The 15229-nt window shown below is 40.3% G+C and overlaps 1 protein-coding gene across 2 annotated transcripts in view; it reads left to right on the forward strand.

Annotated features, from left to right (window-relative positions):
• FKBP1B (FKBP prolyl isomerase 1B) overlaps positions 1-15229 on the forward strand; it is a 29061-nt gene that overhangs the window by 11300 nt on the left and 2532 nt on the right. For both annotated transcript variants that reach the window (XM_087947438.1, XM_087947442.1), the window contains one exon: positions 13281-13393. In XM_087947438.1, coding sequence (XP_087803564.1) covers positions 13281-13393 — 113 coding nt within the window. The remainder of the gene's footprint in view (positions 1-13280; positions 13394-15229) is intronic.

A 15229-nucleotide genomic window follows, 5' to 3' on the forward strand; every position in this document is an offset into this window, starting at 1 on the left:
CATTACTGCCAGCACTCGAGCACTCGCCCAGAAAAGGTCTACTGCGCATGCATGCTGCCCGCCCAACAGCTGATTGTCGGGGTATCTGATGCATGTGCGTAGGGGTGCGATGGCGCACAGGAGACACTTGTGCATGCGCAGAAGTGCGCAGTGCGTGGGGGTCATGCATGCATGCGCAGAAGCGCACAGCGTGGGTCATGCAGTTCGCACACTCATGTGCAGGAGGCATGGGTGGCCGCATGCGTTGCCTTCTGGGTGATGGCACACAAGCACAAGCAGGCAAGTACGCACTCAATTATAGGCACGGGAGCCCAAAAAGATTAGCCACCACTGATACTACGTGCTTTTCCAAATATTTTGAAAAGAAACTACAAATTCCATTCCATTTCCAACAAGAATATTAGGATCACTGTTTGTGGGAGATGTAGTCTCAAATATCAAATAACGCCACCCTGTTTGGTGTCGTTGCATCCAGATGTTTGGATGGTTTCCATCCTGATAACGTTCAAGAAGCTTGCAGAGATTTGGCTATTATCCCAAGCTTTACCCAGGGTAAAGTTTGAGTGCTACTAAAATGGGGTATAGAATAGATAGTCCTCAACTTACAACAGTTCACTTAGTGAGAGTTCAAAGTTAGAACAGCATTGAACAAGGGACATGACTGTTGCAGCATCCTTTTGGTCATGCGATTTACATTCAGATGCTTGACAACTGGTGTTCGTGTTTGTGACGGTTGCGGTGTCCCGGGGTCAGGTGATTGTCTTTTGCGACCTACTGACAAGCAAAGTCAATAGGAAGGGCAGATTCCCTTAACAACCATGTTACTAACTCAACAACTGCAGTGATTCACTTGACAAACATGGCCCAAAGAAGTTTGTAACATGGGGCAAAACTCACTTAACAAATTTCTCACTTAGCAACATAAATTCTGGGCTCAGTTGTGACTGTAAGTCAAAGACTACCTGGTATTTTGGTTGTATGTTGTTTTGAGGCCAGTCCTGATTTCTTTTTGTCTTTTATAACTTAAAAGAAAAGTTTTAATTATAAGCTGCCCACAGTAATTGGCAGTCAGGTGACTATGTACAACCCATCTCTGCGCTGACGGAAGCTGCATCTTTTGACTGTGGGCTCGCCCCACATGCAGCTGTTTATAGGGTAAACACCACTTCTAAGAGAGAGCCTAGCACTCTAGCTGTATTGCTGGCACCTGTCCCTTCACATGTTTATTTCCTCTCCAGGAGATCAGACAATGTGTGAAAATACAGTCTAGTGTGAAAAGTATCGATGAGTGATTGGAAATAAGTCATAGAGGTGATAATATGTGAATAGTTGCTGGTGCGACTAAGGACCTCTTGATGCATCAGTTTGGTCTCTCAGTTGGATATGAACAGCTGCTAATACTGTGTCAAGTAGAAAACGAAAAACAAGTAAGAATCAATCCTATCTTTTTTTTTTTTCCTGTCTCAAGCTCATTTTTACAAACAGAGTTATTTTTTAAGGGACAGACTTTTCTGATTGGTGAATACGGTATATGGACATGGCTAACAATGGAAACTTTTTAGCTTCCAGCCCAATTTTCTGTGAAATTCATATTCATACATATATGGCAATAAAAATGTAAAGAAAATTCTCAGCTTACTGTAGACTTCATTTTCTTTTAGTTGTCCAGCTCTATCAGTGGCTGAAGAGTTGGGGCGGAGTGTTGCCTCTGCTAGAAAAAATGTTCATCTGCCCCATCACAGAGGCACCGAAGATGACACTGATAATGTTGGAAGTTAAAGCCCACCCCTCTCCTAGGAAAATGAAATATTTTTAAAAGGCAGAATATTTCCCCTAAAAAGAGAAGTAGAAACTCAGAAGCTCACCCCCCACCTTTGTTAATGGGCAGGCCATTCAGGCCTGGGCCAGAGTATTCTACATAACAAAGCCCTCTACTCATCTCACCACATGGCCTGGGAAGATTGCATCAGCCAGCACTCAGGTGAAGCCATTTGGTCCAGACAAAGCCTACAAAGTTAGCTAAGACCCCTGCCCTTGGGAGTCTTGACTGCCAATGGGATACATTTCTTACACAGGAACAGGAAACACTAAGGTGGGGCCCAACAGAGGGTATAAAATTAAGGGTCTCTCAGCATCTTGCTCTTTTCTTTTCCTTCACCCAACATCTTGAAGCATGTGATCATCCTTTTCACTTTGGTGCTCCAAGCCACGTGGTCCTGTCTACCATTAAACCATCTTTCCAAACAGCCTCCATGTTTCCAGTGTTCCATTTCTTCCAACAATAATCTTTGAATACAATTCTGGCTTTGAGCCAATCAGTTTGCCTTTATGCAGCATGCCCAGATCTTTTCCCCATCACAAGTGGCAATTGGCAAATATCACAATTAACGTTATTAAAATGTTTCTGTTTAAGATATTAGCAACCCAGTGGCTTCCTTTAGTGCTCTTTCTTGTTGAAACACAACATTGGTGCACATTTTGAATCCCCCCCTCCAATTCAAAACTAATCCGGAGAAAGCATAACATTTAGCCATACAGGTGAAACTCGAAATATCATGCAAAAGTTCATTTATTTCAGGAATGCAACTTAAAAGGTAAAACTAATATATGAGATTAACTCATTACATGCAAAGCAAGAAAGTTCAAGCCGTGATGTGGCATAATTGAGATGATTATGGCTTACAGCTCATGAAAACCCCAAATCCACAATCTCAGAAAATTAGAATATTACATGCAACCAATAAAACAAGGATTGTACATAGAACAATATCGGACCTCTGAAAAGTATAAGCATGCATATGTACTCAGTACTTGGTTTGGGCCCCCTTTGCAGCAATTACTGCCTCAATGCGGCGTGGCATGGAAGCTATCAGCCTGTGGCACAGCTGAGGTGTTATGGAAGACCAGGATGCTTCAATAGCGGCCTTCAGCTCTTCTGCATTGTTCGGTCTCATGTCTCTCATCTTTCTCTTGGCAATGCCCCATAGATTCTCTATGGGGTTCAGGTCAGGTGAGTTTGCTGGCCAATCAAGCACAGTAATCCCACGGTCATTGAACCAGGTTTTGGTGCTTTTGGCAGCAGGCAGATGCCAAGTCCTGCTGGAAAATGAAGTCAGCATCCCCATAAAACTCGTCTGCGGAAGGAAGCATGAAGTGCTCCAAAATCTCCTGGTAGGCGGCTGCGTTGGCCCTGGACTTAATGAAGCACAGTGGACCAACACCAGCAGATGACATGGCTCCCCAAATCAACACAGACTGTGGAAACATCACACTGGACTTCAAGCATCTTGCAGTGTGTGCCTCTCCATTCTTCTTCCAGACTCTGGATTCTTGGTTTCCAAATGAGATGCAAAAGTTGCTCTCACCAGAAAAGAGGACTTTGGACCACTGAGCAACAGACCAGTTCTATTTTTCTTTAGCCCAGGTAAGACACTTCTGATGTTGTTTGTTGTTCAGGAGCGGCTTGACAAGAGGAATACGACATTTGAAGCCCATGTCCAGGATCCGTCTGTGTGTGGTGGCTCTTGATGCACTGACTCCAGCCTCAGTCCACTCCTTGTGAAAGTCCCCAACACTTTTGAATGGCCTTTTCCTGACAATCCTCTCCAGGCTGCAGTCATCCCTGCTGCTTGGGCACCTTTTTCTTCCACACTTTTCCCTTCCACATAATTTTCTATTCATGTTCTTTGATACAGCACTTTGGGAACATCCAACTTCTTTTGCAATTACCTTTTGAGGCTTTCCCTCCTTATGGAGGGTGTCAATGATGGTTTTCTGCACAACTGTCAGGTCAGCAGTCTTTCCCCTGATTGTGATCCCTACTGAGCCAGACTGAGAGGCCATTTAAAGGCTCAGGAACCCTTTGCAGGTGTTATGGCTTAATTAGCTGATTAGAGTGGGACACTTTGAGCCTAGAATATTGAACCTTTTCACAATATTCTAATCTGAGATTATGGATTTGGGGTTTTCATGAGCTGTAAGCCATAATCATCACAATTATGACAAATCATGGCTTGAGCTATCTTGCTTTGCATGTAATGAGTCTTTCTCATATATTAGTTTCCCCTTTTAAGTTGCATTACTGAAATAAATGAACTTTTGCACAATATTCTAATTTTTCGAGTTTCACCTGAATTTTGAAGATGCTGATTCCAAAAAGGGTGGGGGTACCTTGATGTTTTAAGCTTTAAGCTCATTCTTATAAAAATGTAAGTACAACATGAGAACGTTGCTATAAATTTATTTGTTGTGGGAGAGAAATTGGGAAGAATGGCATATGCGAAAGAGTTTTTCGGCTCAGAAGAGCAGTCTGCACCTGGGACTGAATCACTTTTCCCTGTGACATTCTCCACAGGTCAAGGTAAGCCAATGCAGGCCACTAGTTCCTCTGATTGTATTTTTGGGTTTATACTAAGCACTAGACTGACTCCCCACCTTCAGCCTCACTCTACTTCTGTGAATATTGTTGCTGTTGGTATCTATTGTTGGCAGAGAACACCAGCTGAGAGTTCTCTTAAAATCTTTCCTTCATGTGTGGCTCTGTGCCAGTGGAAACTAGTCTCTCTTGCTTAGACTGGGGAGTGCAAGGGTGAGCAAAATGAAGATAAGCAGTAACGTTCTGAGTACAGTTTTCCACCAAATGTTTCCTGCGTGGAGAACAAGTTGTTGTACACCTATATTTTAAACACAGAGAAGTTTATAATGGTTGCTTCCACCAGTACCCAGCATGATCCAATTGGCCAGAGGAGAGGAAGAGGAGGGGGAAGAGGAGGAGGAGGAGGAGGAGGAGGAAGAAGGAGGAGAAAGGAGAAGGAGAAGGAGAAGGGAAGGGAAGAAGGAAGGGAAGGAAGGAAGGAAGGAAGGAAGGAAGGAAGGAAGGAAGAAGGAAGAATAATGATTGTCTGCAGCTCAGGGTGGGATAGAGGGTGAATGATTGCCATGATTGTGAAAGATTGTCTGCAACTCAGGGTGTGGCATAGCAGGATTTTTGATGGTGATGAGGAAGTCTGTTCCTCCACCCAACATGAGGAAAAGGGTGAAGAGAGAAAATGGAACATCTTGTGAAAGAGAGAGCAGAGGGTATATGCAGGAACATTCTGCTTATTTTTGCATGATGGCCTGGCTGACAGACGTTTGCAAAAGCACCCACCACAGTTTCTCCACATTGCCAATATTCCCCCTGTAAGCCAATATTCCCCCTGTAAGAAAAATGTTGGGGATGTTACTGTTTTCTTCCTATTAAGGGAAGAATACCCTATACAGGTAATCCTCATAACTGCAATTGAGGCCAATGTTTCTGTTATTAAATGAGACATTTGTGAAGTGAGTTTTTCCCCGTTTTAATACCGTCCTTGCCACAGCTGGGAAGTGAATCACTGCAGTCAGTAAGTTAGTAACCTGGTTGTTAAGTGAATCTGGCTTCCCCATTGACTCTGCTCATCAGAAGGTTGTCAAAGGGGATCACGTGGGAAAACAGCAACAGTGATAAATATGAACCAGTTTCCAAGCATCTGAAACATTTGATCGTGTGTTCATGGGGATGCTGCAAAGGTTGTAAGTGTGAAGCATGGTCATAAGTCATTTTTTCATTGCCATTGTAATTTTGAACGGTCACTAAACGAACTGTTGTAAGTCGAGGGCTACCTGTTGTAAAGACATCAACTTCATGTAAGTTCAGAAATAAGCCATACTGACCTCAGGGAAAGTTAATGCAAGTTTATGAAGTGTACATGAATTGTGTAAAATCCCATTTAGGGGGCGTGACAGAATGAAACATCTGTATCTCTCTGCTTTGGGATGTATATATATTCTAAAAATATATAATTATCAAGGGAGCAGGGAATAGAGAGTTGAGTATGGAGTTCAGTTCAGCTTTTAACGGTTGGCTGGAGTTTATTCTTTGTATGTGAAGTTACTATCTCAAAGTTTGTTTTCTGAAACTGCTTTCTGTCTGAGAATGTGACTAATAACTGTTTTCTTTTCTTGCGGGTGATACTAAAAATAAAGGGCATTTTCTTTTGTCTCCTTGCAAAAACAGGTGGTTGAAGAGGAGTTTGCATGAATTTGAAACAAATGGGATCAAAGCAAAAGTGATAGTGCGGATTATAGAGGAGAAAATAAAGGAACGAGCTGGAAAAAGGGCAGTTAGTCAAAAAGGGGGCTTGGGGGGGGAGAGGAAGAAGAGAGCAGATTTGGTTTGGATAGTCTTGACAACCTTATTTCCGTGAGCTATTCCAGACTTTGTAAGTGGTGTGAGAACTTATCAGACTGTGTCTGTATTTTTGTGTTAAAGTTCATTAGAGAATATTCTATATTTATAAGTCTATTGAGAGATGGGGTGACACGTTTTCAACACTTACTCAATAAATACAGCTCTTATGCTTACAATTTTTAATACTTACCTGAGTGACTAATTAAGTGTCATCAAGTTGTTGTTGACTCTCAGTGACCATATCAATAGATTTTCTTCCTAACCTGGTCTTCCAACATTATACTCATTGCCACTGTAACTGAATCCATCCACCGTGTTGCTGATCATCTTATTTTGTTTCCTTCCACCTTTCCCAGCTTTAGAGTCTACTCTAATGCTGGAGAGATAGGTCTTCATGAATGAGGGCAGATATATGTATCCCAACATAACGTTGCAAGATCCAATCTGGGTCAGTCACTGGGACCAGAAGTTTACTCTTCCAAGCCTGGAGTCCATCCTCGGAGAACTTTTCTCTACAGGAATATGGAGCTTCTCTCTGCTACTTAAGTTAGTGGAGCAAATTCAAGGGGGAAAAAAGCCCTTCTGAATAGGAAGAGCAATTTTAGATACATCTTCATGTACAAAGTAGGATAATTTAAGTATTGTTATTTGTGCCTCAATGAGAACTTTGGATTGATTTAGTGATCCACTTATTTGTTTTCTTGGCTGTCCATTTTCAGGAGTTTTCTCCAACATCAATGGAAGTATGCAAAATACTTCAAGACAAAATGTTCCATCTTTGGAAAGGGCCTAATAGGACATTCAGAATTTGGAACATTTCTGCCTCAAAACATTTACATAGCTCTACAGGTAACATGTATGCAAAAGCTTAACTGGCACTTCCCTTGTTTAAGTTAAAGACTTTACCCTGTGGTAAGGTCATGTATGTAAATTGGGTTTTTCTTTTTTGTCTTCACATTTCTTGTCTTAAATGGGCTTTGAAAATAAATTAGCTTCAGAGAAAGATCCTGTTTGCCAAACTAAGTTCAGACAGTCTGCTAATGTCAACTTTACAACTTGTGGACGTCAACTCCCAGAATTCCTTAGCCAGCATGCGCTGACAGAGGAATTCTGGAAGTTGAAGTTCACAAATTGTAAAGTTGCCAAGGTTGAAGATCCCTGCGTCTATGGAACCAGTCCTTGGTGACCAAAAGGTTGGGGCCATCTCAGTGGTGGGATTCAAATTTTTTTACTACCAGTTCTGTGGGCGTGGCTTGGTGGGCATGATGTGGCTTGGTGTGCAGGGGAAGGATACTGTAAAATCTCCATTCCCATACATGATGGCCTCCTGTAGTCCTTTGCCAGCAAAAATGGAGCTCGGGAGAGGCTTGCAGTCCCTCTGAGCTCCATTTTTGCTGGCAGAGGGCTGCAGGAGGCCTTCGTGGCTGAAAACAGCCTCTGAAGCTGTGCGCAGCTCTCCCACGCTCTGTTTTCACTGGCAGAGGCACTGTGGGCCACTCCTTCACTGTTTCCCAGGTGACCCTGCGGGCCAGATGTAAGCACCCCCTGGGCCGGATCTGGCCTGCAAGCCTGCAAGAGTTTGACACCCCTGATATAATACAGTACATAAGATGTTGAGAAATCCAGTTGTAGAATATGGAATACATTAATATATCTGAAACTTCATTGGAGATAGAAAAATTAGATAGAAAAGTTTAACATGTGGTCAATGAATACGCATTTTAATATTGTAAAATGGAAAAAATAACTACTATATTTCCTGCCTATGAAAGATTAAAGGCTAATGCACAAGTTGATTAAAATGCAGTGGATCATTACAGAACATCAACTTGGGTAGTAAATCTCAAAATAATCCCTGTGGCTCACTTGGTCCTATACCTGGTATCCATTTGATCGATAAAGAATTGAGTAGCAGCTACTCATTACAATAGGAATAAAAATAAAGCTTGCATTTTCACAAAGACTGCATGGCATTTCTGAACAATATGTATAGAATTCAATAATAAACCAAACATAACAATTATATGCTATTTGCTTATAATGCAAGAACTGCTTTAGTGTGCCATTCACTAACCAGAGATCTCTGGGCACTTGACCAGGTAAAAGTTATGACCACAAATTACATACATATAAATACAGACATAAAATTGGAAACGGGTGAAAACAGCTTTACAATAATACCTTGGATTTCAGTATGTTTACTGCAGAATGGCAAGAGTGTTAAGCTAAGAGATGGTTAAAGATATGGCTAAAGCCATATAATAAGCTCAGCATGACAAACATCTTCACTTCATTCCTAAGGAGAACCATACTCTATGCCAGGCATATCCAGCCCACAGGCCACATGCAGCCCTGAACAGCTGCTAATGCAGTCCCACAAGATTGTAAAGTTTTCACATTATTATGGAATTTATATGCATTAACTATAGGTGACTACCAACAGTTGACTAACAACAGTTGACTAACAACAGTTCATTTAGTGACTGTTCAACATGACAACTGCACTGGAAAAAGTGACATGAGCATTGTTCACACTTATAGCTATTGCAACTTCGCCATAGTCATGTGATTTACATTTGGATGCTTGACAACTGACTCACATTTATGACAGTTGCAGTGTCCCAGGGTCATGTGATTCCCTTTTGTGACCTTCTGACAAACAGCCAATGGGGGAACCAGATTCACTTCACAATTGTGTTACTGATTTAACAACTGCAGCTGTTCACCTAACAAACATGGCAAGAAAAGTCATAAAATGGGCAACACTCATTTAACGAATTTTTCTCACAGCAACATAAATTTTGGGGTCAATTGTGGTTTTAAGTTGAGGACTACTTGTATATTACATAGACTTTATGCAACCCAAGACAATTCCTTTTCACTCAGTGTAGCTCAGGTAAACCAAAAGGTCAGGCACCCATGCTCTATGCCAGGGGTAGTCAACCTTTTTATACCTACGGCCCACTTTTGTATCTCTGTTAGTAGTAAAATTTTCCCTAACTGCCCACCGGTTCCACAGTAATGGTGATTTATAAAGTTGGGGACAAAACTCCTACCGCCCACCATGAAAGCTGGAATGCCCACTAGTGGGCGGTAGGGACCAGGTTGACTACCACTGCTCTATGCCATAGACAGTGAACTATACAAGTTGAAGCAATAATGACTGGATTAGTAAGAAATCTGCTGTCGGGTTTTATTTTGATGCAAAAGATTCAAAAGGACCATTCAACAATCCCCTTTCTTGTTGCAGTTTTTTAGCTTTGGTCTGATCCACATATTTTGGTAAGCAACGAAGGAGATAAAGACTAATAGTAATGTTGATCAAAATGGCCAGGTTTCCTAGGCTAAAAGTGAGAATGTTACAGGTTATGTATCTTTCCTGGTTTTTCTTGTGACGAATGCTTTGGTGGTTAGAGTACTGCCTAAAATAAGTGCTCTCAATTTTTCCTTATTATTTTTCCTCCACCCCCCCCCCCCATCACCCTTTCATTTTTCTCTTTTTTTGCTTCTCTTTTATACATATTCATTTATACACAATCATCATAAAGTAAGCTGGGGTGGTAAAAATTTATCCTAAACAAGAACTACGCATATCAGCCTACAAATGAAGCACAAGTAACTTCTGAATACAAAATACACTGAATATTCCATGGTTGGAAAAAGCTAAACGGATCTGAAAGCAGCCCACTAAATCTCAATATCAAAATGACAGAGTCTCAGTAATATTAATTCCAGATACAGTGCCCAGTCCAGTCCTGCCAAGATTGCTGACTTGCTTCTCTGAAATGAATGGTATCCAGGCAGCCAATGCCTTTGCCACAGTCTAAGATCCTACGTGCTACATTGATAAAGGAGGACATAGGAAACGGCAATTAACTTGCAAGCCTTGCAGAAAAAATTTGCACTCGGTGACTGGCTGGGTTGGAGATGATGAGCAATTCTGAAGCCAAAGCCGTATTGGGTTTTCAAAATCGTGACAGGCTCGTAGCAAGAGCTATTAATAGCAGTGGCAGAGTTAGACATTCCCCAAATAACAAACTGCAAAATATTTTACTGCATTTATGGGGCCTAATCAGGATTTAGAAAGAAATGAAAATCTTGTTGGAAAATCACCAACAGACAGTTCCCTGGATGTGTAAAACATGTATTTGAATAAAGGCAAAACTGTCCATATCACATGCCTTTATGACGTTTTAGATTATAGTTCAAAACAGCTGTAGCTATATTAGGGTTTGGCAGATGTTCATACTATCTGCTGGCTGTTTAATTTTTCAACTAAGCCATAAGTCCTGAGGTGCCTGAGGCATCAGCACATCTTTGGTGCAGCAATACCTCATAATGTAGTTGAATGTTCTAAATTGCATTCTCGCGAGTAGAAAAACCTAATTAACTCAGATGGGCTGCAAGGCATGAAATGAGCAATACGGTAATCCTTCCTTGATCATGGATGAGATGCTGCTCAGCTACAAGGCAATGACTAGTGTCAATTTTTGATATAAAGAATAAGGAGAGTGATAATTTTTTGCCTTGCATTCTACATTCTTTCAGTTTAGATTATTTTCTCCTAGGCTAGCTCATTTTCTACACTAACCATCACAGTTGGAAAGAAAATGTGTTTAAATCACATTTTTTTGTGGGGAGCTAAGGAGTAAATGCATTCAGTTCTTCCTGCTCTCACAACTCTCTTTAAAAAATGTATGCCAACCTTCCTCTTAATCATATTTGCCAACCAGGCTGGTGTATTTTCTTTTTTCTAACATGATTGTGTTCTGTTTAACTGAGAATGGCCTTGGAGAGTTGAGTTTCTTCTAGTTCTGGCATTAATTTGAAATAAAAATTATGAATAGGAGAATGAAGACATAGTAACATATAATATTTTGGTGTCTTCTTAATGAGTTGGACTAACTTCCACAATGAAGTAGTTTTGCTATGGATGGGATTCTGTTGCAATCAACATTCAGACCACAAAAACAAATATTTTATTTTATTTATTTATTTTTCACATTTCTCATGTCTCTCAGAGCGTAACTCTGGGAAATATACAGCAAAATGTTAAAATATAAAACAGTATATATAAAAGTTAATCATTTTAAGAGAAGGCAGCAATTGAAGGAACATACATACAGTGCCTGTTCATGGCACTTTAAAGTGTGCTTAATATACTCTTGATTCTTTGATATGCTGCATGCAAATGATAAGGTATCAAATATAAAAATACAAGCCAGAGGCTTCAGGAGATGAAGTCTCCTTTTCTTTATAGTCCTTCAACTCCCCCTCAATCCTTTGTGAGAGTTAGAAGACCCATTAGAATTTATCCTAGTAGAGGGCTGTGGCTAGGGTGGGGGACTCAGAAAAAAACAAGTGTTTTGGCTAAAGCCAATGTTTATGACTTCACCATCAGAAAGATACAGATAAAATGGGATTTATGGGAGGCTAGTAGGATGGAAGTAATATCTCACTAAGAAGAGCATTGAGGCTCATTAAAGCTTTGCCAAAAAGCACTTAGATAATCTCCCAGACTTCTGGAGGAATGTTTACGTACAAATGAATTTGAAGGTGAACTTTTGACGCTAAAGAAGTATTGTTATGTCTGGCAGAACTACACCCTGCATTCCACAATAATAATCTCAGACCAATTGGAGCATGATTTGGGAAACTTTGCTGCATTAGGATATGAGCAATTTGCCATCATGAAAGAATCGTGAAGCGTACTTGTATTAGAGAATATTACGGAGGGATAGGAATTATAATGTGAAGTGTTCAAATCTAAATGCCACCTTTGTTGTACCTCCTGGTAGCTCTTTAAAAGCATCTGTGACTTTTCCTGGACTGACACAGTAGCTATGCAGGCTCAGGAAAATACATATTTGAATTAAGATACAGTAAAGAAGTTACAACAGGCATATAAACTTCATTCATAGTGGCCTTGGGCCCATAACTAATACGTTGCACTGTTATTCATAATACACTCTAAGCCAAAACCAAAAAAAATCAAATTATGATTTTTGTACAATGATTGTGTCCAGCCAGCATCTCTGAGCCTAATCTACTTCACAAGTTGCTGTAGTGAAATGTACTCTTCTTTAGGAGAAGAGTTAGACAAAAATTCCTAAAGAAAAAAACAAAATACAAGTTCCCATTTGTTAGAGTTTCCTTGGGGCTGTAGACTTCTTTTTTAAAGCTTGTGTTTATGTCATCTTTTCCCTTTAATAGTTAAAGATCATCTTGTTCATCTGTAACTGGATACCTTGCTAAAGCTGCTTTGCTTGCCAATCGGTCTGGATGACGCAGGCAGCAGTACTGGCAGAGGGTAGTTACATAAAAGTGAGAAATTTGCTGCTCCTTCCCAGTCTGGCACTTGAAGTATAATGACAATCCTATTTAGAATACTACAAGGAAATACCTTGCAACAGAATAAAAACGGAGAGGAAATTAAATCAAACAAGAAAAAAAAAGTACATGGTATATGGTCTAACATTAACTGACCCAGGACTGTATATATATATTGATGCAGTGCCCCAGACTCCCTTCCACTTTTCCCCAAATAATCCTAATTTGCTCTGAAATAAGTTTCAATTGACACAAATACATGGCAGCCACCATTCCATTCTTTATTCCATAATCCATGGAGCAGATACTTCGATTCTGATATAGAGGTGATATATTTTTGTAAATAAGGGGAAAGGTGGAGGGATACCAATATTTTTGGCTACATGTGTAAACAGACCTGGCTGCTACTGCTGTAGATGCCACCAGTCTTTCCTACCTACAATCTTTAAGATTCCTTGGGCCAGTTTTTTCAACCTTGGCAAGTTGTAGTAGTATGAATGCTGACTGGGGAATTCTGGAAGATGAAGTCCATATAATTTTAAGTTTCCAAGGAGGAGAGACACTGCCTTGAGATCTCAATTCCCTTTTAATCTTAGCTTGGCCCTCTGTTAGAGACTTCACCTTATCCTGTACCCAGTCTCCCTTCTAATAATCCTGTCCATTTTGTTTAGAGTCTGAGGTAAGACTTTTCCTAACTCAGGCCTGACAAGAATAGGAAATGTTTATGTTGCTTTGACAGGAATGCTGCAGAATGGAAAGAAGTTTGATTCCTCCCGAGATCGAAACAAGCCTTTCAGGTTCAAGATTGGTAGACAGGAAGTCATTAAAGGATTTGAAGAAGGAACTGCACAGGTAAGAGAATTTATGTTTTCAGAACAGAAAAAGCTACAGTAATAATGCTAACAATATCATAAATGAAAGTGGGGGAGGTATGAATTTAGAATCTCTGCAATGTGTGTGTTGGTATGTTAAAATTAGGCAAGCTAAGCAAACAGCTACATTTTAGCCCCTGACATTGTTACTCCTAAGGCATATTTACTTTTAAGTAAATCCAGTGTATTCAACAGGATGCTTCAGGTAAGCATTAGATAACCCTAACAGTTTTGTTTTGCTTTGCTTTTTTCCTTGGGTTTTCTGCTGAGATTCTCCTGTTTTATATAATTTCCCCCTTTTGTTCCTAGGATTGTTTGATTTCACCCCTGCCTCTATTTTTGGGATCACAATTTCATATGGAAACACTTCTGAAGAGAATAAAACATAAGCTTAGAAACCTGAATCATCCTTGCACCATTTCTGCATCCCTAAAATTTTCCAAATGAACTTAGAAGTGCCTTATGAATTTCTATACTAATTCTACACTAATTGAGTGGTTAACTAAATTGACAGCAGCCGACTATTTACTCTGCTTAATGTGAGCTGCCCTGCTTCCTACTTTCTTTATGTAGGCAACTTAGAATACCCTCTTCTACTGGGAAGTAAGGGGACCTGTTTAATCCTGTTTGTGTTTATTATAAGAGCAAGCTTCTTACTAGCTTCTGTAGATGTTCACTTTTAACAGCTACTTGCTGTCTCCACCTAGTGGTTTGTTGTATACAAAATTAAATTTAAATGAATATGGCTCACAAAGATAAAATATCCTTCCTGTCAAGCAGTCATTTTGGGGGGCAATAATATAGAGGTAGTCTTCGAGTTATGACCACAACTGAGCCCAAAATTTCTGTTGCTAAACAAGGCAGGTTTTAAGTAAGCTTTGCTCCATTTTACTACCTTTTTTGCCACTGTTTTTAAGCGGCAATTAATTTTAGTGGTTAATTGAATTTTAATTTAGTGGTCAATTAACTTTAGTGGTTAATTGAATCTGGCTTCCCACATTGACTTTGCTTCTTAGAAGCCAGCTGGGAAGATTGCAAATGCTGATCACATGACCCGGGACAGTGCAACAGTCATAAAAACATGCCACTTGCCATGTGCCTGAATTCTGATCAGGTGACCATGGGGATGCTGTATCAGTTGTGTGAGAAATGGTTACTTCAGTGCCGTTATAACTTTGAATTGTCACTAAACAAATGGCTGTAAGTCAAGGACTATCTACAGGTAAAACTTGAAAAATTAGAATATGCAAAAGTTCACTTATTTCAGTAATGCAACTTAAAAGGTGAAACTAATATATGAGAAAGACTCATTACATGCAAAGCAAGAGAGTTCAAGCTGTGATGTGTCATAATTGAGATGATTATGGCTTACAGCTCATGAAAACCTCAAATCCACAATCTCAGAAAATTAGAATATTGTGAAAAAGTTCAATATTCTAAGCTCAAAGCATCCCACTCTAATCAGCTAATGAAGCCATAACACCTGCAAAGGGTTCCTGAGCCTTTAAATGGCCTCTCAGTCTGGCTCAGTAGGAATCACAATCATGGGAAAGACTGCTGACCTGACAGTTGTGCAGAAAACCATCATTGACACCCTCCATAAGGAGGGAAAGCCTCAAAAGGTAATTGCAAATGAAGTTGGATGTTCCCAAAGTGCTGTATCAAAGCACATGATTAGAAAGTTATGTGGAAGGGAAAAGTGTGGAAGAAAAAGGTGCACAAGCAGCAGGGATGACTGCAGCCTGGAGAGGATTGTCAGGAAAAGGCCATTCAAAAGTGTTGGGGACTTTCACAAGGAGTGGACTGAGGCTGGAGT

Source organism: Notechis scutatus, chromosome 1 (assembly GCF_049901735.1).
Source record: "Notechis scutatus isolate UNSWTSFEM ecotype Mainland chromosome 1, rNotScu1.2, whole genome shotgun sequence".
In the NCBI taxonomy this organism is placed as follows: domain Eukaryota; kingdom Metazoa; phylum Chordata; class Lepidosauria; order Squamata; family Elapidae; genus Notechis; species Notechis scutatus.